This window comes from Vitis riparia, chromosome 18, assembly GCF_004353265.1.
Source record: "Vitis riparia cultivar Riparia Gloire de Montpellier isolate 1030 chromosome 18, EGFV_Vit.rip_1.0, whole genome shotgun sequence".
NCBI lineage: Eukaryota > Viridiplantae > Streptophyta > Magnoliopsida > Vitales > Vitaceae > Vitis > Vitis riparia.
The window spans coordinates 10,230,951-10,257,261 of NC_048448.1; the positions used below are offsets into that span (position 1 = coordinate 10,230,951).

Here is a 26,311-nt window from a genome sequence, read left to right on the forward strand (position 1 = left end):
CAGATCATATCTTTCTTTATTGTTCTGTGTCATTGGGGTTGTGGCACAGACTATTTCAGCTAGCCAAGATGGATTGGGTTCCTCCGAGAAGCATTTCAGACATGATATTCATCAATTATAAAGGTTTTGGCAAGTCCAAGAGAAGGTTAGTTTTGTAGCAAAACGCATGCATAGCTTTAATTTGGGTTGTGAGGCGGGAAAGAAATGCTAGGATATTTGAGGACAAAGTTAGGAATTCAGAAAATCTTTGGGACTCCATTCATTTCCTTGCTTCTCTTTGGGCTTTTTGTTCCGCGGTTTTTAAGGGCATTCCCCTTAACGTATTACAACTAAATTGGCTAGCAGTGTATAGTTCCAATGGGACGGTATAGTCAAGGGTGCTTGTGTGTAGTTGACATAGTGTAGTGTCTTGTTATCTTTTTCTGTTGTTTAGTTTCACCTTTGGCAGGAGGATTCCTCATCCTCCTATTATACTTCTTTTTCTATCAATATATTCATGTGTGGTTTCCTATAAAAAAAGAAAAAGAAACAGGTAGTGCTTCTAGGACATGGAAAAATTGGATCAAGCATTAAAATCCTCCTTCTTATGCCTATCTCATGTATTCTTTTTATTTTTACCTTGGCACCCTTGTATAAGTCTTATGTACTTTAGTGCACTTTTTATAAACGCTATTAATATATTTTTTTTATTGCTTATAAAAAAAAAAATTTAAGGTAATAAGGACAAGAGGAAGCCAAAAGAAATGGAGAGAGAGAGAGAGATTTACAAAAACATTAGCAAAAGATCAGAGAAATGCATGATGAGCCATTATATAAAGATGAATGACGAAAAAAATCACCCATTAAGCCTATTGATTGGATGAGCTTTATTGAGTAGATTTTCTCCACAATTGGGTAAAATTCAGCTTTTAATTTTTCTTTTTTTTTTGGTGTCTTTGTTTTGTTTGCTTTTGCCCAATAATGTACAAGGAATTTCTACCACTATAATTTTACTTTGTTTTTTTTTTTTTTTTTGATCAACAATAGAAGGGAATATATTAAGCAAAGCCTTGGAAATGGCACAACAAGTATAAAATATTTTACTTTCAGTAATATTATATATTGATCTAACCTTTTAAGCAAAAAATAATGTTTAAGGAAATATAGATACTTACCTGCATTGACTCTCTGGAAAAGGCAATACCTCTCCAAAGGTGGCCGTCTTACCTTGCTAAAAAGCACTCTCTCTAGCCTCCCAACCTATTTCCTTTCTCTCTTTGTGATCCCCAAGAAGGTGTGCGCAAGACTTGAAAAGATCTAAAGGGATTTTTTATGGGGCGGTGGTGCCTTAGAGAATAAACCCCACTTGGTGAGTTGGAAGGCTATTTGTGCTACTAAAAAGGAAGGAGGCCTGGGCATTCGCAGTCTATCTACTTTTAACAAGGCCCTTCTTGGGAAGTGGTTGTGGAGATTAGCTAATGAGAATGAGTCCCTTTGGAAGCAAATTATCTCTAGTAAGTATGACCTTCAAGAGGGGGGATGGTGCTCCAAAGGAGTAAGAGACCGTTATGGGGTGGGGGTTTGGAAGGCTATCAGAAATGGTTGGGAGAACTTTCGTTCTCATTCCCGCTTCATCATAGGGGATGGCACTAGAGTGAAATTTTGGAAGGACTTGTGATGTGGAAATCAAGCTCTAGAAGAAGCTTTCCCCATCTTGTTTAATCTTTCCGTCAACAAAGAAGGCTGGGTCGCTGAGGCTTGGGAGGAAGACGAAGTTGAGGGGAGCTGGGGACTTCGTTTTAATAGGCACCTTAATGATTGGGAGGTGGGAGAAGTAGAAAGCTTATTATGTAAGCTTCATCCTTTGACCATTAGAAGATGGGTGGAGGACTTGTTCCGGTGGAAAGAGAACAAGAATGGGACCTTTTCTGTCAAGTCTTTTTATAGTTCACTTTCAAGGGACACCAAGCCCCCCTTCCCGGCTAGAACTATTTGGACGCCTTGGGTTCCAATTAGGGCTAGCTTCTTTGGGTGGGAGGCGGCTTGGAACAGGCTACTCACCACTAACCACCTGAAGAGATTTGGTTGGAGCATTCCCAACAGATGTTTTTTGTGTAAACAAGAGGAGGAAACCACAGATCACCTTCTTCTGTTTTGCGAGAAAGCCAGAATGTTATGGCTTCTGATCTTCTCCCTTTTTGGGGTGCAACGGGTGATGCACTCCTCTGTGAAAAGAAACCTCCTGGGTTGGTATGGTTCTTTTGTGGGCAAGAAAAGGGAGAAAGCTTGGAGAGCTGCCCCCCTCTGCCTGATGTGGACCATTTGGAAAGAAAGAAATAGAAGGGCCTTCAATGATATTGAGAGGAACGATCAAGATATTAAATCCATTTTTTTATACACTTTTGTGAATTGGGTTAGGGTATACATAAAGGAACACACTTTGTCTTTGATAGATTTCGTTGACTGGCTAGCCACCAAGTAAGGGTCAAGCTTGTTTGTTCATTTGTTTTTTGCTTCTTTATATTTGGTATACTCCGTGTATACCTTTTCTCTAGCCTTTTGGCTCTTAATGAATTTTCTTTACCCATCAAAAAAAAAAAGATACTTACCTGCATTGACACAAATAAGCACATGTGTGATATATGGACATGTTAATTTCAGCCAAAATACTCGCATCAACACAATATCACACAAATATGGGTGTGAGATCCATGTCTAATATGCTTATATTGCATAAAATAGGGATATTTAGTTTATGATTGTTTTATATCTTTATTTATTTATTAATTATGCTTATATTGTATCAAATACGACTTCTCTTTTTTTTTTTTTTTTTTTGATAGGTAAATTAGGAGGATATATTAAAAGCACTTTCAAATTGGCACAACAAAGTACACTTAGAGTAGACAAAAAATGCCAAAGGACAAGCAAAAGGAAGAGAAGGAAAAGAGAAAGCAAACACCAACCACCCTAACTAATCGACCATCCCTAAGAAAGCTGAAGCCTCCCTTAACCCAATCACAAACCAAAACTCTAGACCAACCTCACAAAACAGGCTATGAATCCCCAATGCTCCTTCTTCCCTTGATAGTAATCGGAGACTCGTTGTAATTAACCGAGCACTCTAGTTTACGGATTTGCCTCTGAAAATAGGAAGTCGGGGGAATAATCATCTTTCCGCTTGAGACCTTAACTCAACGCCCTTTTCTTAACTCCAATTTCTTTAGTAGAGAATTGATTTCCTTTTCAAACCCCTTAACAGGTAACCCTAAAAAGCTGTTGAAATTGACAAAATTACTAAGGAGACTATCCAAAACCTCTCCCTCTGGAACGTAAGTGAGTTCCAAGGCCTTAAGGGGCTCCACCTCCTCAGCCAAAGCCACCACCTCCTTAGCTGAAGGGTCCTTCTCAACATTTCTCAAAAACTCCAACAAATTGTCATTTTGAAACAACATCCTTAGCGGTCGGCTTCTCGGGTCCAAAAGCCCTAAAGAAGAAAGAGAGGCCTCCACCATGAGGGCTTCGTCAATGAATGCCATAAGTGCTTCATCGGTGAACGCCATGCGGGACCTCGCCAAGACTGACTTTAGCAACGCCTCAAGCCTCACACGCCCATCTTCAACGCAACTGTACTGCGTTGTTGCCTTGGTCTCTGCAAAGAAAGCCCTCCCTTTGAGAAACCCTAGAAAGTCCTCTTCCTCAACCAAATCCAATAAGCAATGATCCTCACTTAAACCCATTAAACCCACCTCCCGCACACCCCCGGTTGTACAAGACTTTCCTTAGGCCTGACCCACTCTTAAATCCTCTCTCACTTCATTAACTAAAGTTGAATGGGCTCCAAAGCAGTAGGTCTACTAAGGCCTTGGGCCTGGGTAGAAGCACAACCACTAGGACTTTGGGCTCCCTTCGACCACTTGTGACCCTAACTTTGGGCCCCTGCCTCATCCCCACTAAAGGCGCCCTTAGCACAGTGTTCCACCAAACAAGCCCCTCTTGCTCCAATTGTACACCTCACACCACTTCCTTAAGACGCCCCCCCTCCTACAGCTACTGCAAAACAGAAAGTTATCGTCTCTCGTACCAAAGTTGTTCTGTCACAAGGTTGCAACACATCAACGGCATCTCCCCCCACACCCAAATCCTTCCTAACCACCTCTGCAAAAGACCCATTAAGTGGTCCCTCCTTTTGAATATTCCTCAACTTTAAAGGGGAGACCAATCCCCTAATCTCAGCTAAGGGTATTACTCCTAGGGCTAGACTACGAAGCTTCTCCACCAAAACTAACCACCCCCCATGGAAGCCCCTCCCTTCAAGGATGATCAACGAAAACCTCTTCGCCTTCTCAGTCACCACCGACCAAAATAAGAACCTCCCTACCCCATTCAATTGATGCTCCAACCTGAACTTCCTCCCGCCCTCCTCCCATGCTTTACTCCACCTCACCAAGTCTTTATTTCTACAACAAGTCTTCACCCCTTCCAACAAGCAACGTAAAATCAAATCTCCAAACCTAATCTAGGTTGAAAGACTTCTCCCTCTTTCCTCAATAACGCCTCTCAATTCCCCCCCACCACTTCTACAGAAAGATCAAAAGACTTGGAGTCCACTGAACCAACAGCGACCTCCCCTCACCACTGCGCCCTACATTTTTTCTTCTCTTTCTTTAGTATCTTGAACATGGAGTTTAGAGGACAAGAGTTTCTCATAAATACAATTGTCCTAAAAATATAAAGAAAAATTGAATTAATTTCTAACTCTTGGAACTAATGAACTAAATTTAAAGATAAACAAAATAATTACCAACATAAAAAGTCTAAAAATAAATATCAAAATTAATAACTAAAAAAATTTACAGATAAATTATAATAATTAATGTAAAAGAAGTCTAAATTTTTGTAGAAATTAAAATATGAATTTATTTTATAAACATTTAGGTGGTGTTTGTTTCTTGGCTGAATAGAAAAGCCAAAATATTTGGTTTTTTCTATTAAGCTAAAAGTACCTTGTTGATATTAACCAACATAACTAAAGTAAACTTATTATCAATAAGTTTAGTTTAATTATGTTGGTTGATGTCAATGAGTTTTTTTTAGCTGAATGGAAAAAGTAAAATATTTTGGTTTTTGCTATTTAGCCAAAAAACAAACACCACCTTAATATATTAGAAGATTTTTATTACTAACAATGCGGTACAATATTTTCTTAAGTATTTTTCTCAACATCCTACTAAAATAAAGGACATAATAAATAGGTTTTTCTTGTATAATTAATGAGAACATCATAATAAGATAATGTTTAGCATCTTATTAAAATAGAAAAGATATAATATACATTCTCCAACTACAACTAACCATGTAGTAGTATAGATGATTTATATTTATCCTATCATGCTAAATTTTCAATATTAATTTATTTTTCATTAATGTCATATCAAAGTACTTGCACCCATAGTTGAGATCCTTTTAAAACAAATCCCAACGTCTTTAAATTTTGGGATGCAACAAATCTGACAGCTGAACGCCCATCCAAATCCATGTAACATAGAAGAACACAAATCCACATCAGGACAAAGATAAAGAAGCAATACATACTTGCCAAGAAGAGCCTCCATATCATCCTCCTCAGCTTGGGTTACAAGTTCTCTTTCAACAGAAACTTTCAAGTCGGTTTCTGTCACCATAGCTGGTATAGGCCCATCATGCAGATTCCCTTGAGCAGTAACTGTAGGTTTATTTTCCTATATCATGGGCAAATATGAAGATGAGATTTATAAGGATATGAAGATGAGATTTATAAGGATAATTAGGAAAGAAAATAAATAAATAAACATAAATGTTTAAGTATTTGAGAATTACATGGAGAAAACAAGTTATAGATTAAGGCCCTATTTAGTAACTATTTTTTAAAAAGGTTTTATTTTCTCCAAAACAAAAAATAGGAAAACACATTTAGCAACCAAAAAACGAAAAAAAAAAAAATTGTTTTGAGAGAAAATCTTTTAGTTATTTTCAGTTGTTTTCTAAAGACTGTTTTAAAAAATAATTATACAAATATGGAGAATGATTAAAAATAAATCACTATATATTAAAGTTATTTTTAAAATACATTTAAAAACATAGAAAACGATTAAAAACATTCCAAGTTCCTAAACATACTTTTGTTCTATAAAACATCAAAGAACAATTTTCAAAAATTGTTCTCAAAAATTGTTTTTTAGAACTGTTTTCAAAAACACTTCTCAAACAAAGCCTAGGTTTGTCAAATCAAAGACATAAAGATGAAGGCTCCCATTTGCATCATTTGAAGACATTTCAGCATAATCAACATATGATATTAAGCATGGCAAGTGACTTAGAGGCCATAGTAAGGTTCATTAAATTTGGCCCTTTGTCTCTTAAAAAAAGACCTAATTGCTCTTGGTCTGCGTGTAGGACAGAAACACAGGTGACATTTGCTAGTTAAATCAAGCCTTTGTATAGATCAATCAAAGCCCGTCTATAGAATCAATCAAATGCATAAACTAGGATCAATAGGGACAGTGAACTCCATCAGTTAAGGCTTTAGGCCAACTAACCAATTGTTTTTTTGTTGTAGTTCTCCCTTTTGAACAAAACTCCATTCTGTTTCAATTTCTTGTCCAATCAATTTAGGGATTTAGGAAACCTATCCAATTATTCCTAAGCTGCTGTCAGACTTAACTAGGGTTAAGCATAAAAAATAAAATATTAGACAAGATTCAAGATACAATCCAAAAAGAAAAATACTCTCCAAACAAGTTCTTCACAAGAAAAAAAATGATTTGACGTTTTTTGAGAATTTTTCCACCAAATACAACAAACTTGGATTATTGTTGCAGAATGCTAAAGGATTTTGGAGTTGTTAATTTGGAGGATTCCAAAAGGTGGGATTACATTGAAGTGGATTCTGGAGGCAGTGGCTCAGATTCACTCTTTTTTTAAAGACAAAAGAGCAAAAGAGCAAAAGATACATTAAAGAGCCAAAAAAAGGCTACATCAAGTACACAAGAAGTATACATGCGCGCACCAAAGAAAAAACACAAAAACCCTCTTCTTAATAGCAACCTAACCAATTGATAAAATCAATCATAGAGAAGGACTCTTGCCCTAGACCCCCTTTAGTCCACTCTAAAAAATTACCAAGAAAAGAGAATTTTACCTCTTGATCTGAAAGCTCAACATTATCAAAAGCCCTTCTATTCATCTATTTCCAAATAGTTCAAAACAAACAAAGAGGAGCAACATTCCACGCCTTCTTTTTCCTCTTCCCAACGGATTGGCTATGCCAACTAAGAAATGTTGCTTGGACTGAGGTATGCAACACCCAAACCACTCCAAACAAGACCAATTGTCATAACAAACTAACCTTAGAACAATGAAGAAGGATGTAATCACAAGATTCCTCCTTGCCTTTGCATAGAAAGCATCTGTTCACCAAAGTCCAATGTCTCCTATTCAAATTGTCCATGGTTAGAATCCCCTTCCAAGTTGCTTCCCAAACAAAAAAAACTCACTTTTATTAGAGCCCAAGAATTCCAAATAAGCCTTGTCGGGAAAGAATCTTAACCCCTTTGAACTATCCCATCATAGAAAGATTTAACTGAAAACTAGCCTCCCTTAGTAGCCATCCACACCACTTTGTCATCCACCTCCCTACTCACTGATTTACCATGCAAACGCAAAAGGAGTGCTTCAACACAACCTAACTCCCAGTCTTGGAAATTCCTTACAAAACGGGGGTTCCAACACCCCCCAAAATTAGTATGCTCCCAAACATCACATACCCAAGCCTCCTTTGAAGTGGCTATAGCAAACAAAGAGGGGAAAGAGATACTCAAAAGGGTGTCCCCACACCAAATGTCCTTCCAAAATCTTACCCTTCTACCATGGCCCAAATCATAGGAAATCTTGCTTTTGAAAGCATCCCATCCTTTCCTTATAGCCTTCCACAATCCTATGCCATAACCCTCCATCGCCTCCAAAGAGCACCAACCCCCTTCTTCTACCCCATACTTACCAATGATTACTTCCCTCCACAAAGGCTCCCCTTCTAACATGAACCTCCAACTCCATTTACCAAAGAGAGCCTTGTTCAAAATAGAAAGATTTTGAATGCCTAGCCCTCCCTTCGCCCTTGGCTTACAAACTTTGTGTCAACTCACTAAGTGAGGCTTACGTTCAAGAGACCCCCCTCTCCAAAGAAAGTCCCTTTGAAGTTTTTCCAATCTATAGCACACCCTTCTTGTAATAACAAAAATGGACATGAAATAAATCGATAGGCTAGACAAGGTACTTTTGATAAGAATTAAACCCCCACCACCCCCCCCCCCCCCCCCCCTTTTAGACAAGTATTGTTTCTTCCACCTAGCGAGCTTTCTTTGCATCCTCACCAAGTCCCACATTGTTGTCAATTTAAAGATACTACCCAAAGGAAGCCCAAGATAATTGGAAGGTAACAACCCCACTTTACACCTCAAAATATCCACCAACTCCTCCATTATAGGAACCCTTCCAACTAAGATTAGCTCACTTTTTTCAAGATTGATCTTAAGCTTAGAAATTACTTCAAACCACATCAAGACCCAATGAAGATGCAATAGTTGGTCCTTAGAAGCCTCACAAATAATCAATGTGTCTTCCGCAAACAAAAGATGAGACACCTCCACTCCCTCACCACCTCTACCTCCCACCTTAAATCCCCCCATCCCCCTCACCCTAACTTTCTTAAGAAGAAAGCTAAGTGCCTCTATAGATCCTTGCCTCAACCCTCTTGAGCTATGAAAAAAACCAATAGGGGTCTCATTGATCAAAACTGAAAATTTGGCTGTAGAAATACACCAAGTAATTCACTCAATCCACTTATGGCCAAAACTCATCTTATCCAAAACTGCTAATAAGAAATTCCAATTTATAAGATCGTAGGCCTTTTTTTTATGTCTAACTTACATAGAATGCCATTAGAACCACTCTTTAACCTCGAATCAATGGCTTCATTGGCAACAAGGACTGCATCAAGAATTTTTCTCCTTTCAACAAAAGCATTCTAAGAAGAAAAGATTACCTTTCCCACCACTTTTTTAAGTCTATTTGCTAGAACCTTGGCTAATAGTTTGTACAAGCTCCCAACCAAGCTAATAGGCATAAAATCCTTTAGATCATCTACACCACCCTTCTTTGGGATTAAGACCAAAAAGGTAGCATTCAAACTGCCCCAGGACAAAGAATTCCTTAAACACCTCAGTCTTGACAAAGTCCCAACAAAGATGCCAGAAAGCCATAGTAAACCCATTAGGACCCAAAGCTTTATCCCCATTCAAAGCTGATAGAGCTGAAAAGACTTCCTCCTCAAAGAAAGGATGCTCCAAACTCCTCGCGTCTTCCTGAGTCAAAGACTCAACAGACAACCCATTAATGTTGGGTCTCCAGTCACCGTTTTCAGTAAAGAGATAACTAAAAGCGGTCACCCCCTCCTTAATCTCCTCCTCACCAAACAACCGGTTCCCAGTCACCCTTACTCTAGCAAAAAAATTCCTCCTATAATGAGCATTTGTCATCTTGTGAAAGAATTTTATATTTCTATCTCCCTCCTTCAGCCATAATTCTCTAGATTTCTATCTCCAAGAAATCTCTTCAAACAGTGCCCACTTTTTAAAATCTTTTATAACCAATCTTTTAGCCATAATCTCATCCCCCTACCAACGGAGCTTCCCTCTCCTTGACCTCATAAAAACCTAGCCGATTGAGAGCATTTGCCTTTCTATTAGCCACACACCCAAAGACCTCCCGATTCCAAATCTTCAAGTCCTTCTTCAGGGCTTTCAATTTGGAAGCTAAGACAAAACTGTTGTTGCCCGTAAAACTGTAACTCATCCACCTGCTTTTAATTAATTCTTTGAAACCATCCACTTTAATCTGCATATTCCCAAATCTGAAGAGAGTTTTTTCCCTCTTTAAGCCACCCTCATCTAACAGAATAGGTGAATGAATAAAGACCAGCCTCAGCAAGACACACTGCAGAAGCCCACAAAAAATGATTCTCCCACTCTTCTGACACTAGGAATCGATCCAACCTAGACATGGATTGATCATTTAAACCTCCACACCAAGTAAAGGCCCCTCCATTCAAAGGGATATCAATCAACTTCAACTGTTCAATAATCTCTAAGAATCTCCGCCTAGCTGCGGACTGAAACAATTCCTCCTTTCCCTTGGAAATCTGATCATGTTGAAGTCCTCTCTGATGCACATGGATCTCCCCACAAGCCTCTAATGTTCCCCAATTCTACCGAAAAATCATCCCATTCACCCCTTAGCGCCAGCCCTTAAACCCCCATAAACAACCAAACAAACCCATCCTCACAGTTTTTAAAACAGTAAGAAACAAAGAAAGCACCTCCCTCCATCTCTAATAACTCCAACACCCTGTTATCCCAGAAACCACAAGGCCACCAGCTGATCCCCTCGCTTCCACTGCTCCCCAATCCAAAAAACAACCCACACCAAGACTTCTAACCAAATGCCCCGACATTTCCTGGACCCTGGTCTCTTGCAAGCAGAGACCAAATCAACGTCCTGCATTCTGATTACAGACTTGATAACCTTTTGTTTCTCTTTGTCATTAACCCCTCTCACATTATTGAACAAAATTCTAATCTTCATGAGGAAACGGAAACCAAATCCCACCCCTTCTTTCCTCCTCACCTTTCTTTCCCTGAACTCCCTGTTGGACTATCATATTTCACTGAAAATTCCAACTTCCTAAGTTCTCTCTCAGTTTTGGTGCGAGAAGAAGTCTTGCTGACTTTAGTAACAAACAAGAGGGCCTTCTTCCTAGCCTTCATTTTCCTTAACAAGGCTGTCATTTCCTTCTCAAAACCCTCAGCTGGCAAACCCAAGAACTTACTGAACACAGCCGACCTGCTCTTTGACCATTCAACTGAAAGATCCTTCCCACACTCTGGACCTTCAAAACCACCAGACTGAAGACTAAGGTCTTCCCCTAAATTTCCACAACCTGAAATAGAGGGGTCTACTACACTGCCATCTTGAAGGACCATTTTTAAAGAACCCTCATCCTCGAAATGTGAAGAGACAATGAGCTTCCTGCACACCCCCTGCGTACCCTCCTCAATGCACTCAACACCCAAGAGCTCAGACCCACCCTCAAGAGAAAGAGAAGTAGAAGAAGAAGAGATCCCACCCCCCAGACCAAACCCAGAGGAAGAAGACGGACCTGGAGTGGAGGAGCATATTACAGTTATAAGGCGTCAGGCCAGAATTCTGTGGCTACGTTTGGTTTAATCCTGTAGTACTGGAATCTTCAAAAAAGGACAGATCTATTATCATATCACTACTGAGGACAAAGGAGCTCTCGACTTTTTGTTATGGAATGCCAGAATCAGAGAACTCAAGCCCTTTCAAATCCTTCCACAATTAAAAGCAATCTCTACTAAGCGAATTTCAGCATTTTAACTGATTTATATGGCGGCCTAATAGGCCCTTTTATTTTCCCATTTCCACTAATAATAGTTGCAAGGAAGTTTTCTTTTTCTTTTTTTATCAAAAACAAACTTATTCATCATAGCAATGAGAGTGCTGACTGTTTATGAAACTATTCATTCATAAAGGCAATACCAACAAGTAACACTAATTTATAGGAAATTAAAAAATATCACTGGTATGTGGCATATTGAGATCAAAAGGCATATCATAAATTTCAAAGTAGAAGATTGCAGTAGATCATATGCACCTTAGCCCAAAGAGCCATCTCTACAACATCAATACCAACAACTTTGGGAAGACGACCCAACACATCTTTGCAGATATTTAAGATGCAAAGTAGCAGGCGATTCCTACAAGAAAAATAATAACAAGAAAATAAAAAAATAGATCAATAACTGAAAAACAAATATATATTCCTTTTTATCTATCAAAAAATATATATATATATATAAATCAAATACAACATATTTAGTTGTGTAATATTTCCCATATTCGTATCCATAATGGAAATTGATACACGCTTCATTTTATGGAAATTGATATATATCACAATTTGTATCTTATCTTGAGCATATCTTATGATACATATTTAACACATAATACAATACATAAACACTTTCAACTATTTTTCATAGTTTAAAAAAGAAAATTAAAAGAATTATCACGTTAATTGTTTAAAATATATGGTTAAGGTTCCAAATTGATCATGAAAATGAGAGAGAAGGGTAAAATAACCCTACATGAAAGTTATTTTCTTTTTTTCAAATGTCATGTTGAAAGTTAAGTAATTTTTGTTTTTTTAATAACTGAGTAACCTCCCATGGCCAAGCCCTTAGGACTCTCCATGGGGTCCCAAATCTCAAGGTGCTGACCACGCCCGCAACAACTAGCACCAGGCAAACTAGGGTATTTAACCAGTGGCAGGATTAACCCTAACCAACTAGGTCACCTTGACAAGCTAAAGTTAAGTAAATTTATCATTAGTTCCAAGTCATAAGGACAAGGAATATGCTTGTTTTGTTTGTTGTTAATCAATAGTCTATCTTAGAATTTCAACTTTCATCAATACCTCTTTGATTCGGTGATAGAAGAATTGACTAGATTCCCCTCTTCCCTGGGTCATGTGTACTTATTACCCTCCTTTACAAATGAAAGGATTTGCTCATTAACATCTTCACGGCTTTTCAATATTAGCTCATTTTACAAAGCTCTTTCAATTACCCCTTCATCTCCTATCTTCACCTTTTTGCTCAACCCAATGTTAAGACTTTTGTTTGGCTTGTGACTAATAAGAAGGTTAATACCAATGACACACTTCAACTGAGGAGGCTTTATAAAGCTCTCAAGTTGAATCATTGTGTTATATGTGTGAAGAGTGGTGAAACGGTCAATCATCTCTTTCTTACTAGCACTTTGGCAAAGATTGCTTCACCTAGCCAATCTTGATTGGATTCCTCCTAGAGGCATAGCAGAAATGATGGGTATATCCTTTTGGGCTTTGCAAGCCTTCCAAAATGGAAGATTTTGTGACAAGTGGTCGTATTATCCTTAACATGGTTTATATGGTTGGGGAGGAATGCAAGGATTTTCGAGGGTAAATGGAGATTGTGGGTGCCATGTGGGGCTTAATTGACTTTTTCTCTTCCCTTTGGACCCCAATCACCAAGCCATTTACAAATATTTCTTTATTTCTTTTAATTTTGGTTAGGAAATGTGTCTACTTCTCAAACAAGTCGTGGAAGAAAGTTTTCTCTAAGTAGGCATTTGTTGCAGGCAAAAACTTTAAGCCTTTCCATGCTAACTATAGGGAGATTCTGCTACTGTTATATCTTGGGTCATTAATAAGGAAAAAGGTTCATGGAAGTTTGATGATTGGATGTAACAAATCTTAGATGTTGTCAATGAACTGGGTTGCTCCCTCTTTTGGATTCCCCATTCAGTCAACCAAGTCGCAGACCAATTAGCCAAAAAAATGAGTTATGCATTTACCCTCCTTTTTGGGAAACTTTCTTCCCCGTTGAGCGTGTTATATATCTTTACTTTGTATTTCTTTCCCTTAGTGGGGCTTGACACTTAGTTACTTTATAAACTTTTTGTACATCCTTAAAGGATTGTTTATCCTTCTTTTACTTATCTTTTTAAGATAAACAAAGACAATTGTTTCTATTCAAAAAACAATTTTAAGTAAGCTTATCCTTACAACAAGTATTAGAGAATTTTTTATTTGAATGTTAACATTGAGAATAGTGATGATTAGTGAGTAAAAACTTTTATTTTATATATTAGTTTTATCTTTTTTTGGATTTCTTTTCCATGGGGAGGATATGCTGATGAACAATAAAAGTTGGAATTTTAGAGATAACACATAACAAATAAATAAATAAATAATAAATAATAAATAATAAATGGTTCTTGTAGGGGAGATGGTGGAGAATGAATTCTTCCAAAAAGGATTGGCATCCTTGAAGAAGCAATAGTGTCTAGGTCATGGCCTTGTGAGAACCATTTCCTCTTTTTTTTTTCAATGTTCAGAAAGTACTATGGAGAAAGATTCTAACCATAAATATAATCATGAGAAGAGGAGACGATGATGAATAGATGTAGTATTTGCAAAGATAGTAAAGGAACAACAAATCACATCCTAATCAATCGTAATAGGACAAAAAAGTTATGGAATCTTATTTTAGCAATTTTGGGTTGAAGTGAAGGAGACCTTTTTGAAATTCTTGTTAGAGTGTCTTAGGATGCAATGGAATGGAGATCATCACAATGTTGAACTTTTTAGATAGCCTTAAATGTGAATAGATAGGTCTCCTTGTGGGCCATCTTGTTCACGTGTTTTCTACCATTTTTTGGAGCTATTTGTAACCACTTGTGTACATTGATGTGCCCCTTTTTTGTTAGGCCTTGTTCTATTAATAAATTATCTATTAATATATATATATATATATATATATATATAAACATGCCTAGTTTGAATTCAGAACTAAAAATCATATCTAAAAATTAAAAAAAGTTTATTTTGTGAATTTTTTTATGACCCTATATATTAACTCATATTATCTTAATTGGACTTTTCAAAACTCTACTATTTGATGTTTTCATATGATATGATATAATTTAACTCTTTAAATCCTACTATCTTTCATGAAATTGGTTATATATTACCTTATACTTCATGCTTTCAATAAATACGTATATGTATATATATTTTTTCTATTTATTTTCCACTATATAAAAAAACTTATAATATACAATACAAAAAAAATTAGAAAAATGATACATGATATGTTTTACAAATCAACAGCTATGTTGGTACCTGTCATCAATATTGCGCATTGTCCACTGAGGTGGAGCGACACTCTGGCTTCTGAGATTATCAAATCCCTATATTACATTCAATCAACAGCAAAGGGTAAAAAAATATGATGGAGAAACCACAAATCTAAGTTTAGAGCCTCAACAGGAAAAATTGAATTCATTTTGCCCAAGAGCTAGAAAACCTTTTCTCCTTATTTTGGATGCCATCAAGCAGTGTTTAAACCATCAGAACCTATATGGTATGCAGTGTTTTTCTATAGATACATGGAAAATGCAGCATTACCAGCATAAACGTACACCCACTGGGATCATTAGCTATAACTTCCACCTTGGAGAGATGCTTTAACTTGTACAATTTAGCAGGCTGCACATTCAAATGTTTTTTATGAAACTGTCAGGCAAAACATAATTTTCAAGCAATCATAACCTCAAGGAAAATTAATAGCATATATATCTTTGAGCATGCTTTTCACTTCTTTTCTTTTCTGGCTTATTAAGAATGTTTCCTTCTTATTTTGTTCCTTTCTATATTGTAGTAAATCAAATTTTAAGTTTTCAAATGTATCATTTCTGCTGAAGGTCTAAACCATTTTCTGCTTTAATTGGTAATGATGGGATATGTACGGTGCCGGAATCTTTTACATGGGAGATGAACACTAGCTCCTAGTTAATCCTACTACCCAGACATAGATGCAAATCTAAAAGCACTTGCTGGATAAAGCCAGCACTGTGAAGTGCAAATTACACTGACTGAGTTTGACACACCCTTAGAGCCAGGAACAACAGGCTGAACGCCGCCCTAAGAGGAACTGGTGGAGCCCAATAAGAACTAGCAATCAAATCCTCCTTTATGCGTATCTTTTTTAATTGGGTTTGAAAGTACATAAATGATACTTATATGACCATGATAGTCTTTGTAGATTGATTGAGTTCCAACTAAGGAGAGAGAGGTCGTTTTTTGTTGGCTCTTTTCTTTTTGTTTACCTGTGTATTTTATATACATCATGTGCACTTTGATGCGCCCTTTGTCAAGTGCTATTAATATATGTTCTCATTTTGCCCATAGAAAAAAAAAAACTAGTGGAACCCGCACCAATCAACTAAAGAAATTAATCAATTAATAGGAGCAACAACTAATATTAATAAATATATATAGAAAAACTAACTAAGCCTCAGCCTGGATTGAATTTGTAATGTCCAAATCCATAGCAAAACTAAGGTAAGGCTAGATATTCTGTCCTGGTTATAACTTATAAGGGCATAAATCATGATAGCAAGACTAACAAAGAATCAAACAGGACCTATGTTACCTGGATCATATATTGTTTAATATGCAAAATGAGAAGTACAATGCAGTAGAGACACATAAAACCAAGGTATGGCAGGGATACAATTATAAAAATCACATCACATGGCAGAAGCATGACAAGTCAGTTCCATCTGCAAGGGCATTTCTCTTTTTTTTTTTTTTTTTTTTTGATAAATGAGCGCATATATATAAAATTAGGCAAAAAGCCCCAAAGCATACAGGGAGTATACATAGAAGCTTACGCCAAAACAAAAGCAAAACTCACCATCCCTTAGGGAGTGGCAAGCCATTCCAAAAAGCCTAAAAGCGAAGAGGACTCCTCTCCCATATACACCCTAGCCCAACTCCACAAATTACAAACAAACGAATTTTTTAATTTCTGAATAGCTAGAGATCCCCCCCTAAAGGCTAATCTATTTCTCTCCTTCCAAACCGTCCAAAAAATACACAATGGAATGGAAGTCCAAATCCTTTTCCTCTTTTTCCCCACAAAAGGGCCCCTCCAACTTTCTAACATCTCTTTAACTTTCTCTAGGAACACCCAATTAGCCCCAAACAAGGCCAAGGCAATCTCCCAAAGAGCCTTTACAACTGTACAGTGTAAAAGAATATGATTTACAGATTCCTCTTCACAACCACACAAAAATCTCCCAAAGGGCATTTCTCTTTTTAAACAGCTTACGATTTAGAGAATCTGATATCTTCAACAAACATAAACTTTTCTACATCACTCCATTGGCATTAGTTCCCAAATTACTTTTGAATATCTGAGAGGTAGGAATATCTGGAGCACATCAATTGGCAAATCATGATACTTCTCTCTAGAAACTTTTGTAAGTAACTACCCTCTCTTTGGGTATTTGTAAAATCTCTTAAGTTTTGGGAGCTCTCTCTTACTCCTTCATATGTACTTCTTTTCTTGATGTTTCACCTCACAAACAGTAAGAATAAGAAAAAAAAACAAAACAAAACAAAAATTGGACTGCTGAGGTATTGTTTAGATACACCTCTTGTTTTCTATTTTTAAAAACAAAAATGATAGCAACGTTTATATAAAATACAAAAACTCTTTGAGAATTACCTTGAAAAGATAATGACTTTTAAAATCTGATTAAAAAATTGAGGAATTAAAAAGATTTTACAACTTTAAATTGTAAAAAATTTTAAAATAATTTTTAAAGACATTTGATAAATACATACTTTTTATATAAGAATTACTAAATTTTATATAGAAGTTATTATCACTTTTCCTCTTTAAAAAACAAGAAGTGAATCTAAACGAGCACTAATTTAGTTTTTTTTTTTTAAATCATAAAATGTACCATGGTTTGGATTCTGTTCCAGAACACATATCATTAGGCTACTAGGATTTTCTGGTAAGTCTGAGGAGGATAGACAGGCTGACTGCAAGAGCACTCATACCTTACAATAGATGACAGGTGACCATCACTAAATGAAGCTTTATTTTAAGACTCAAGGCAGCTGAAACTTGTTATTCTTTGACTAAATATGACAAAAGAAATCAAAGAAATACCTCAAGAACTCCTCCAGTAGAATATTTTAAGACACGAAGAAAAGCTTTAGTACGCTGAGCCTTTGCTTTTGCTGCATAAACCACAGGCATGGATCATGATAAACAAATGCACATAACAAAGCCATCATAGGAATTATTCTACAGTGTTGTAAATTAAAAGAAAAAAAAATCACCATCATCATCATATTTGATGTCATAACTTAAAAGTATTTTTACATTTATTATGAGAATATTAGCATCAGTGGAGGGGAACAAAATTTATGGAAGTATATCATATTGCATCTTAGAGCAAACAACAGGGAAAGGTCTTCATTGGTGATATCAAAACTTTTGAGTGACATATTTGTATATTGTGACCTTCTGAGAATATTTACAATTGAGGTAATATACATGGATAAAACCCCCCTTGAAAAGTAACCTGATGAACCTGAATATTCCTCTTATAAGAATCAAAACAATCAATTTCTATTTAAAAACCAGTATTAGATGATATTAGAATTATCCATTCTCCAGCATCAGACCTATTAACCAAAGTACAACAGTTCTACACAATTATGTAACCATCATGACTCTAGCATACCCTTCAAAGTCCTGCAAATGGCCTTATGTGAAGGCATAGATGAGCTTTCTCATGCATCTCAAAAATTACAACCTCTAAACTATGAAATCTTTGATAAAACCAACTTCAATTTTGTCAAGTAAGGACAAACTAGGGAGTGAATGTCATCAGAATTTCTGCACCTTAAGGCCTTATAACTTATAAGTAATCAAATTCCTAATATCACAAGACTCTTTGTAGCACCATTCTCCCTAAAAGTGAAACCATTGAATTTGCATTCCCTTTAATCTTGAAATATTGCTATTTCAGGCATCAATTTCTGCCTATTTGATGTTGGCAACAATAGTTCTACTTATCTACAATCAACACCATTTTTTCAACTTACATTCGATTATCTATGTATTGTTGTTTATCAGATGACATAATCACTCCAAAAGATCTCTAACTTGCAATACATAAAAGTTCCAATAAAGATAACGCATTAGGGTTTGGCGATCAAAAAGCACATCAACTCATCGATTATGAATTCTCCCCTGGAAGTTCAGTTCATCTTTAGCTTTCAAACAAAGCTAACAGAATCATATTTAATAAATAAACAAATGAGTTTTCCTGTGATTGAATTGTTGAGCAAGAATTGAAAATGAACAATTACATACTTGACAGTGCAAGAACCCTAGGTTTGGCCATATTGCGACCTAATTTGCCAGATTTGCCCCAGATCCCGCGGCTCTTGGCAACACGGATCGACATGACGATCTTCTGCTTGGTGCCCTCGATGGCCGCCTCGCAAGCTCGCCTAAGCTCCTCGTCATCGGCGCTGGATTTCGCCATTACTGCGTCTCCGCTCTTACACAATCAGCCCCGAAACGTCAATGTGATCCTCGATACGAGACGAGTCGGTGCTCTGCTCCTTAAATAAAATATGGACTTGTACTCTCAAGATTCAGGGGTGGTGAAAATCGAATTAGTAACTTCTCCCAAATGAAGTAGCTCTTCAATTGAGATACACTCTGATCTTTGGAGTTTTACCTTAATTCAATCTACGCGATTCTTGCTGCCCCAAAGATGCAATGCCTACCTTTTGAGGTAGGAGGTGTCAGGAGAAGGGATGGCAACGGGCGGGTCGGGAACGGATCGCTTCAATCAATCCCCACCGGACCCATTTATGATTTATATATGTTCATTCGGTTATTCCCACACGACCAGTGTAGGAATTTCCCGTACCATTGTGTTATACTGTTATCCCATTTAAGAGAAATTACATATTCATCCATCTAATCATTGCATGAATTTACTTGAATTATGATTTTTTTAGTTGAAAATATTCCTCGATGAAAGGATCAAAATACATTTCAATAAATATTTGCCAATAATAAATAAATAATAAACTCGAAATTATATTCATAGGAAGAAACATATTATTGGTGTATTAATTAAAAAACATAAAAAAAAAATTGTTGAAATTAATTTTAAATTTAATTAATATTCTTTTTGTTGTAAAGGTTGCATGTGGGTTTGTTGAAAAAATAAAGGCTATATTTGGTTTTTGAAAAGTTTGAGAAAAAATACAAGGAAAAGAAAAGTAACAGAAAAGAGAAAGTAAAAGAAAATAAAAAATAAATTTAAAATAAATAAATTATTTTTATGTATTATTTCAAACTTTTTTTATTCATTTAACTATTTTATATAAAGATTAAATAATTTTAAAATATATAAATCTCTTTCATATTTTTTTATAAGAAAATCAAATATGAGAAAATTATTTTCCTCAATTTTTTTTTCCTAACATTTTATGAAACCAAACATAGCCAAAAAGAAAAAGAAAAAATATATGATGAGAAGGGAAAAAGATGCAAGCAATATAAAGATTGATACATATATAATCTCTTCCCATTTATTTTTTTCATTTTAATTTTTTAGAGATTTTAGCAATATTAAAAATAAATAGAATTTTATAAATAACTAAATATTATGAAAATTTATAAAAAATAATTCCTTATTCTCTATGTATTAAATATATAAAAATTTTAAATTAAAATTTCTTATTTAATTATATCTATAAGACAAAATAATATTCAACCTTGATTAGAGAAAAAAATCATTTTTTAAAACCTATTTATATTTCTTTCAAAACTCATCCTAGAGGAAATGAACATGGAAAAAAATTTAAATAAAAGAATAATGAATAAATAAATTTTTATTATTTTAGAGTAAAAAAATCACTAATAAGCATGATTTTGCAAATTGTACTTTTAAAAATTATTTTCAAATTCTTAATTAAATACATTTTTAAGAAAAGAAAATATAGAAATGAAAATTATTTAAAAAAAGAAAATTTAAAAATTTCCCCATATTTTGTTAACTCAATGAAAGCTTTTAATAAAACTCTTATAATATCATTATTATTATTATTTATAAATTATGCCTTTAAATTTGAGGTAGAAAAGTTATCTTAGAAGTTAGATCAAGTGATACACAAAATTCACAAATAATACGTTGTTAGTACGACAGCATTAAAACTCATCTTAATCGATTTATATACATGTAATTCACACAAACAACGTATCAATACACAGTGACACAAAACATATAATAAAACTTTTCCTTATTATTATTATTTTTTCTTTCATGACAAATACAAAACACAAAACATACAAGAATTTTTTTAAAAAAAATATATATATATTTATACTTATTTTTCCTTTCACAAATACAAAAACACCGAGCTTATAAAATATTACAATAATCACAAATATCAAGCTCGTTCACCTCTCTACATGCATAATAACATCTATTGTTGTGTCAATGAAAGTTTTAATACAAATAATGTTAGTTCAAAAACATGAAGATAGAACAATTTACACAAAAGTACACAAAGTTTTAACGTGGTTCAACCAACTATGTTTACATTCATGGATGAAAGAGAATCATTACACTATACCATAAAAGAATATTACAAATGATATAACCAAATATAACTATTGAGTTCTTAAAATATTATATAATCTTTAAGAGTTTATCTCCATCTTATAGATTTTTCCCTCCATGACCTAAAATATTTATAAAAATATTCTAAATAACTTTCATTATTCTATGAGGAAATATGATATCACAATAATAAATTAATTTAGAAAATACTTTATATAATATTCTTTACAAAAATGAATTTATATTAATTAAGAATTTGATACACTTTCTAATATATGATACGATTCAAAAGCTAACCAATAATTACAAGCAATTTTCATGGTTTAGAGATCCAACCTAGGTTCTACATGTCTTTTTACAATTTTATAAAGTTCTTAGCTTTTCTGGAGGTGCTATTAAATGTTCCACATGCCTTAGTATTCCCCCTTTGGTGCTATAAAGTAACTTACGTATATTTATAGTCAGTCGTGCTCATAGTTATTTATGAATGTCTTCCACTAACATCAAGTTGCCTCGTCGAAATACACACACTTAGATGCATAAGTTATTCTTGTAGTTGCTTCACATGTCAACCAAATAATGTCTTGCCCTTACCTCGACCAAACATATCCCAATAAGTGAAGCTTAGTTTGTGCCTTACATGCTCCTCTTCCTTAAATTTACATGCATGCAACTATGTATTAACATGTCTCACCAAGCCACCAATTTCCTTCACTTAATGTTATAGCTTATTTCATCATGTGTTGTAGGATCCCATGATCTTGGTCATGCTTAAGGTCCATGTGTTTTGCATTGGTCACAAGCAACCCATGTACTAAATTTCCAACATCCTATATCATCTTAGCCACATAGCCCACATATGATAATGTGGCATTATCCTCTCGTGGCTCCGTGGACAAGGTCATATGTCTTACTTAAACTGTTGCATCATTAGATGTGTAAAAGCCCTTGTGATGCCTTACACTTATCTATGGAGGGTCTTCAATGTGCCTCAGGTGTGCCAATGCCTTGCTATGTCATAGTCAACTCGCTTAAGTTCCCCTAAGTGAGATTACTATGCCCTAAAGAAAATTCTAAGCCTATAAATCCTTAATTTTGCTCTTAATAGCATGATATGTATATATTCATAAGTATCATCATGCATTGTATTTTTTGAGGAGTATCAACATTATCATTTCTTTATGTTCATAGGTAAACTTTAAGCTTTTCATCATTAGAATTTTAGCATTCAAGTCCAAGCTATTCCAACACATGCCAATGTAATGCTTTACAATAGCTAGGAGCTAATCGGATGCCTTTAACCATAGAACAAAGAAATATTTTTTTGTTAAATATATGATATCATACATTAGATAAGAGAAAAAAGTTGATAATATTTTATATGTACGAATTCTTCTTGACTTTAAAGACATGTTTTAAAGTCATGAGAACCTTTTCATTGTAATATCCTACATCAAATAAGAGAATGGTAATTGTGAAATCCCATATCAAATAAAGAAAAAAAACTTCATAATACTATATGGTAGTGGGTCATCATAAATGAGTAAGGATTTGGTTTAGGATTTGAAAAATGGCTAGCCACATGATTAGTTTAATCTTACTATCTCTAACATGCTTGACAAGTCTTCTAGATGCAATGCTAATCTAAGGAACAAGTGCAAGGTTGCTAGGTATGGGATTTTAAAATTTGATCAATATTGAATGCTAATACAACCCCATTTCGTGCATTTCACTAGCCCATTCCACTCAATCCCCATCTCTAGTTACGGTGCATGTAATATTGTGGATAACGAAATACCTTTCAATTTCAAAATTTTCAAATTGTGTAAATTCAAAGTAAACAATCACTCTTTTAATGATACAGTGGGGCATGAATGTGTCATTGCATTAAACAATAGGATGTTATTCATCTATGCATATTCATGTGAGAGGGAAAAAATGTTTGAAAAAGTATAGATGAAAATACGACCTATAAAGATGGGGTTTGATAAATAAATTTAATTTGAATTAACATAACTTAATAAATTAATTTAAACTATTAATTAAAGGAAATATATTTAATAGAATAACTTAATCCAAGTAAAAATATTTTTTAAGTATTACATTAAAATAATTAATTAATTATAAATCTTAAATTTCTTGTATTCTACTTGTTCACATTAATTGAGATTTTCTTTTTACATCTATACCTTATTTTTTATAATAAATATTTTATACATATTTCCTATGTGTATGATGCTTTTAATATAAATATTTAACAAATAAATTTATTAATTAAATTAACAAAGATAAATATTAGTTAAATTTATTAAAAATAATTAATTTTATTAAATAATATTAATAATTAATTTTAAGTGAACCATTTAAGAATCATTATTAAATTGAAGTTCACTAGGTATGCCATGAGAGGTTGTCCACCCGTTGGTAGCGCAGACCCCAACATACTTACACTTGCACCAAAAAATCTGAAAAATATGAATGGTCCACGATGCTTAATAGAAATATGTGGGTCCGAGAAATCTTAAGATGGACACCATGAATCTAGGCAATGGTATATTTTATTGGCACATATTGAGTAGGGAATGGACCAATAAGATTACACCTTATCCAATTTCTTATCCCATATGCAACTCACGAGTGGGGCATTCCATACAAGACACAGCCATTCCACTCAACCCACCCACAAACCTCTCATTTGTAGGAGGGAAGAGAAGGGAAAAGAAAAATGGCAGCGTCCCTTCATGTAGCGGCTACGCTGAGGCAGCCGACTAAGGCCGGCTTGCCAGCTAAGACAGGCCTGCAGCTGAAATCTTCTCCGAGCGTTTGCAAGGCTTTTGGATACGACCCAGCTGGGGCCAGACTCACTTGCTCCCTCCAAACTCATGTCAAGGATTTGGCTCAAAAGTGCGCCGATGCCGCCAAGATTGCCGGCTTCGCTCTCGCCACCTCCGCCTTCCTTGTCTCGGTATGGCTGCTGAGCTCACGTTTCTAATTGTTTTTCATTTTTTATCCAAAAGGCCGGCGTTTATCCCGTCGGACGTGTGAACTGGTTTTCTTGTAGATGGCCGCTGGCCATCACCCAACTCATGGGAATTAACCAGAATTAGAGTTTTCCTTCCAAAAATTACATTTGTATTAGCATGTGTGTAATTTGGCAATGCGTACATGGGTAATTAACAGGGAGCAGGTGCTGAGGGAGTTCCGAAGCGGCTAACATATGACGAAATCCAAAGCAAGACATACATGGAAGTGAAAGGAACCGGAACTGCAAACCAGTGCCCCACCATCGATGGAGGCGTGGATTCCTTTGCCTTCAAAACAGGCAGTTACAACATGAAGAAGTTCTGCTTAGAGCCCACTTCATTCACTGTAAAAGCCGAAGGCGTCAGCAAGAACGCCCCAGCTGAGTTCCAAAACACCAAGCTAATGACTCGCTTGACCTACACCCTCGACGAGATCGAAGGTCCCTTCGAGGTGTCCTCTGACGGAACCGTCAAATTCATTGAGAAAGACGGCATCGACTACGCCGCCGTCACTGTCCAGCTTCCCGGTGGCGAGCGTGTCCCATTTCTATTCACCATCAAACAGTTAGTGGCATCGGGTAAGCCGGAGAATTTTGGTGGAGAATTCTTGGTCCCCTCGTATCGGGGCTCATCTTTCTTGGACCCAAAGGGCAGAGGTGGGTCGACCGGTTATGACAATGCCGTGGCCTTGCCGGCCGGAGGAAGAGGAGACGAGGAGGAGCTAAAAAAGGAGAATATAAAGGACGCATCATCTTCCACCGGGAAGATCACATTAAGCATAACCAAAAGCAAACCGGAGAGTGGAGAAGTGATTGGAGTGTTTGAGAGTATACAGCCTTCTGATACTGATTTGGGGGCTAAGGTTCCCAAGGATGTGAAAATCCAAGGGGTCTGGTACGCCCAGCTTGAGTAGAAGGAATTTGAAGTGTATAGATTGCACACTGCTTTGCCCTCCCCTTTGAAATTGACTCATCCTGCTTCCTATCTCTGCCATACTCCACATAGTTGAATTGTTAAATGTTCGTTACTCTTACACGCCAATGCATCTCTGGGCAAACCTCCATTTTGAAGGCTATAATTGTTGTTCGGAAATCAGGTTTTGCTAAATGGTTCTATTACATCCATTGCTTAGTTAATTTCTATTTAAGCCTTCATACTGAGAGGCAACAATGGAAATCTTTTAGTTGGATTATCACACATCCAGCAACTTTGTGTGTTTGTGAGAATGAGCTCATGCTTATGGCTGGCCTCTAGCAGAAAATAATTCTTAGGGAACACAAACATGGATATTGGTTCTTGGAAACATATACGAAGGAAAAAAAAACGCAAATGCATTGATACAAAACTATAGAGCACCTCCAAGAGCAAGAAGCAGGGGCCTTTGATTTCCATTGTCATCTTGGTAAAGCTTACATATACCTTTTTAATTTTTATGCCTGGTTCAGAGTCTCCATCTAACTAACATAAGTGGGTTTGGATTTTTAAAGCTTGACACTATTACTTATCTAATTACCTCTTGCTCTTCGCTCTCAAAAACTTACAGTTGATATTTTTCTCCTGTGTAAATCAATGTGCCACGTATAATAATCAAAATGAAAGGAAAGAAGGAACTATTCCAACTAGACCTTCTCTTCATCCTGGAATTGGCTGAGAGATCAATTAGGGAATCTCAGTTGCAGCTTTATGCGGTAAGTGGCATCCGCATCTGGTGACTGCTGGGCTGTCTCTGCAAAAGCAGCAAGACCACGAGCAAAGGCGAAAGAACCTGTTCCTCCCATCACAGTGAGTTCTTGTCTGTCCTTGTGGCTTAAATGCTTTGCTTGGACACTGAGGCTACCCGAATACTCTGGTGTATCAAAGGTGAGATAAATAATGTTGAATGCTGAATGTTCAAAGTGTTTGACAGGAAGTATAAAGCCTTGCGCTTGCCCAACAACCATGGAAGTGTTTTGAGGTCCCTTTGTGAGTGTTCTATGGAAGATGAATGCTCCAGAATCTGATTGCAAAACCGGACGCCTGTGATGGGTTGGAATCAGAGGTTGCTGAATGTACAAGGACAGTGCCAGCCAAGGCCTTGTGTGGTGTTTTGATGGCTTTCTGTGAGCTACGGGTGAAAATAGCGCCAACAGAACAAC

The 26,311-nt window shown here is 35.9% G+C and overlaps 2 protein-coding genes across 3 annotated transcripts in view; one reads left to right on the forward strand and one right to left on the reverse strand.

Moving 5' to 3' along the window:
- LOC117907032 (exocyst complex component SEC3A) overlaps positions 1-19,377 on the reverse strand; it is a 50,810-nt gene extending 31,433 nt beyond the window's left edge. Inside the window, exons 1-7 of one of the 2 annotated variants that reach the window (XM_034820362.1) lie at positions 19,255-19,377; positions 18,882-19,135; positions 17,667-17,737; positions 15,107-15,187; positions 14,822-14,889; positions 11,750-11,852; positions 5,575-5,720 (exon numbers count right to left, since the gene is read on the reverse strand). In XM_034820362.1, coding sequence (XP_034676253.1) covers positions 5,575-5,720; positions 11,750-11,852; positions 14,822-14,889; positions 15,107-15,187; positions 17,667-17,737; positions 18,882-19,056 — 644 coding nt within the window. In that variant the 5' untranslated portion in view covers positions 19,057-19,135; positions 19,255-19,377. Of the gene's footprint in view, positions 1-5,574; positions 5,721-11,749; positions 11,853-14,821; positions 14,890-15,106; positions 15,188-17,666; positions 17,738-18,881 lie in introns of both variants that reach the window. The other variant, XM_034820363.1, reaches the window with a different exon arrangement.
- Positions 19,378-23,830: 4,453 nt separating this feature from the next.
- LOC117906588 (oxygen-evolving enhancer protein 1, chloroplastic-like) lies at positions 23,831-25,373 on the forward strand. The gene is made up of 2 exons (XM_034819677.1): positions 23,831-24,118; positions 24,334-25,373. The coding sequence occupies exons 1-2, from the start codon at positions 23,879-23,881 to the stop codon at positions 25,087-25,089; spliced, it is 996 nt and encodes a 331-aa protein (XP_034675568.1). The 5' UTR covers positions 23,831-23,878; the 3' UTR covers positions 25,090-25,373.
- The last annotated feature ends 938 nt before the right edge of the window (positions 25,374-26,311 follow it).

What these genes read in the sequence shown, in the direction of transcription:
- LOC117906588 (XM_034819677.1), top strand. Translation starts at nt 23,879, where the DNA reads ATGGCAGCGTCCCTTCATGTAGCGGCTACGCTGAGGCAGCCGACTAAG. An exon ending in CCTCCGCCTTCCTTGTCTCG is followed by an intron (nt 24,119 to 24,333) that starts GTATGGCTGCTG and finishes GGTAATTAACAG; the next exon opens with GGAGCAGGTGCTGAGGGAGT.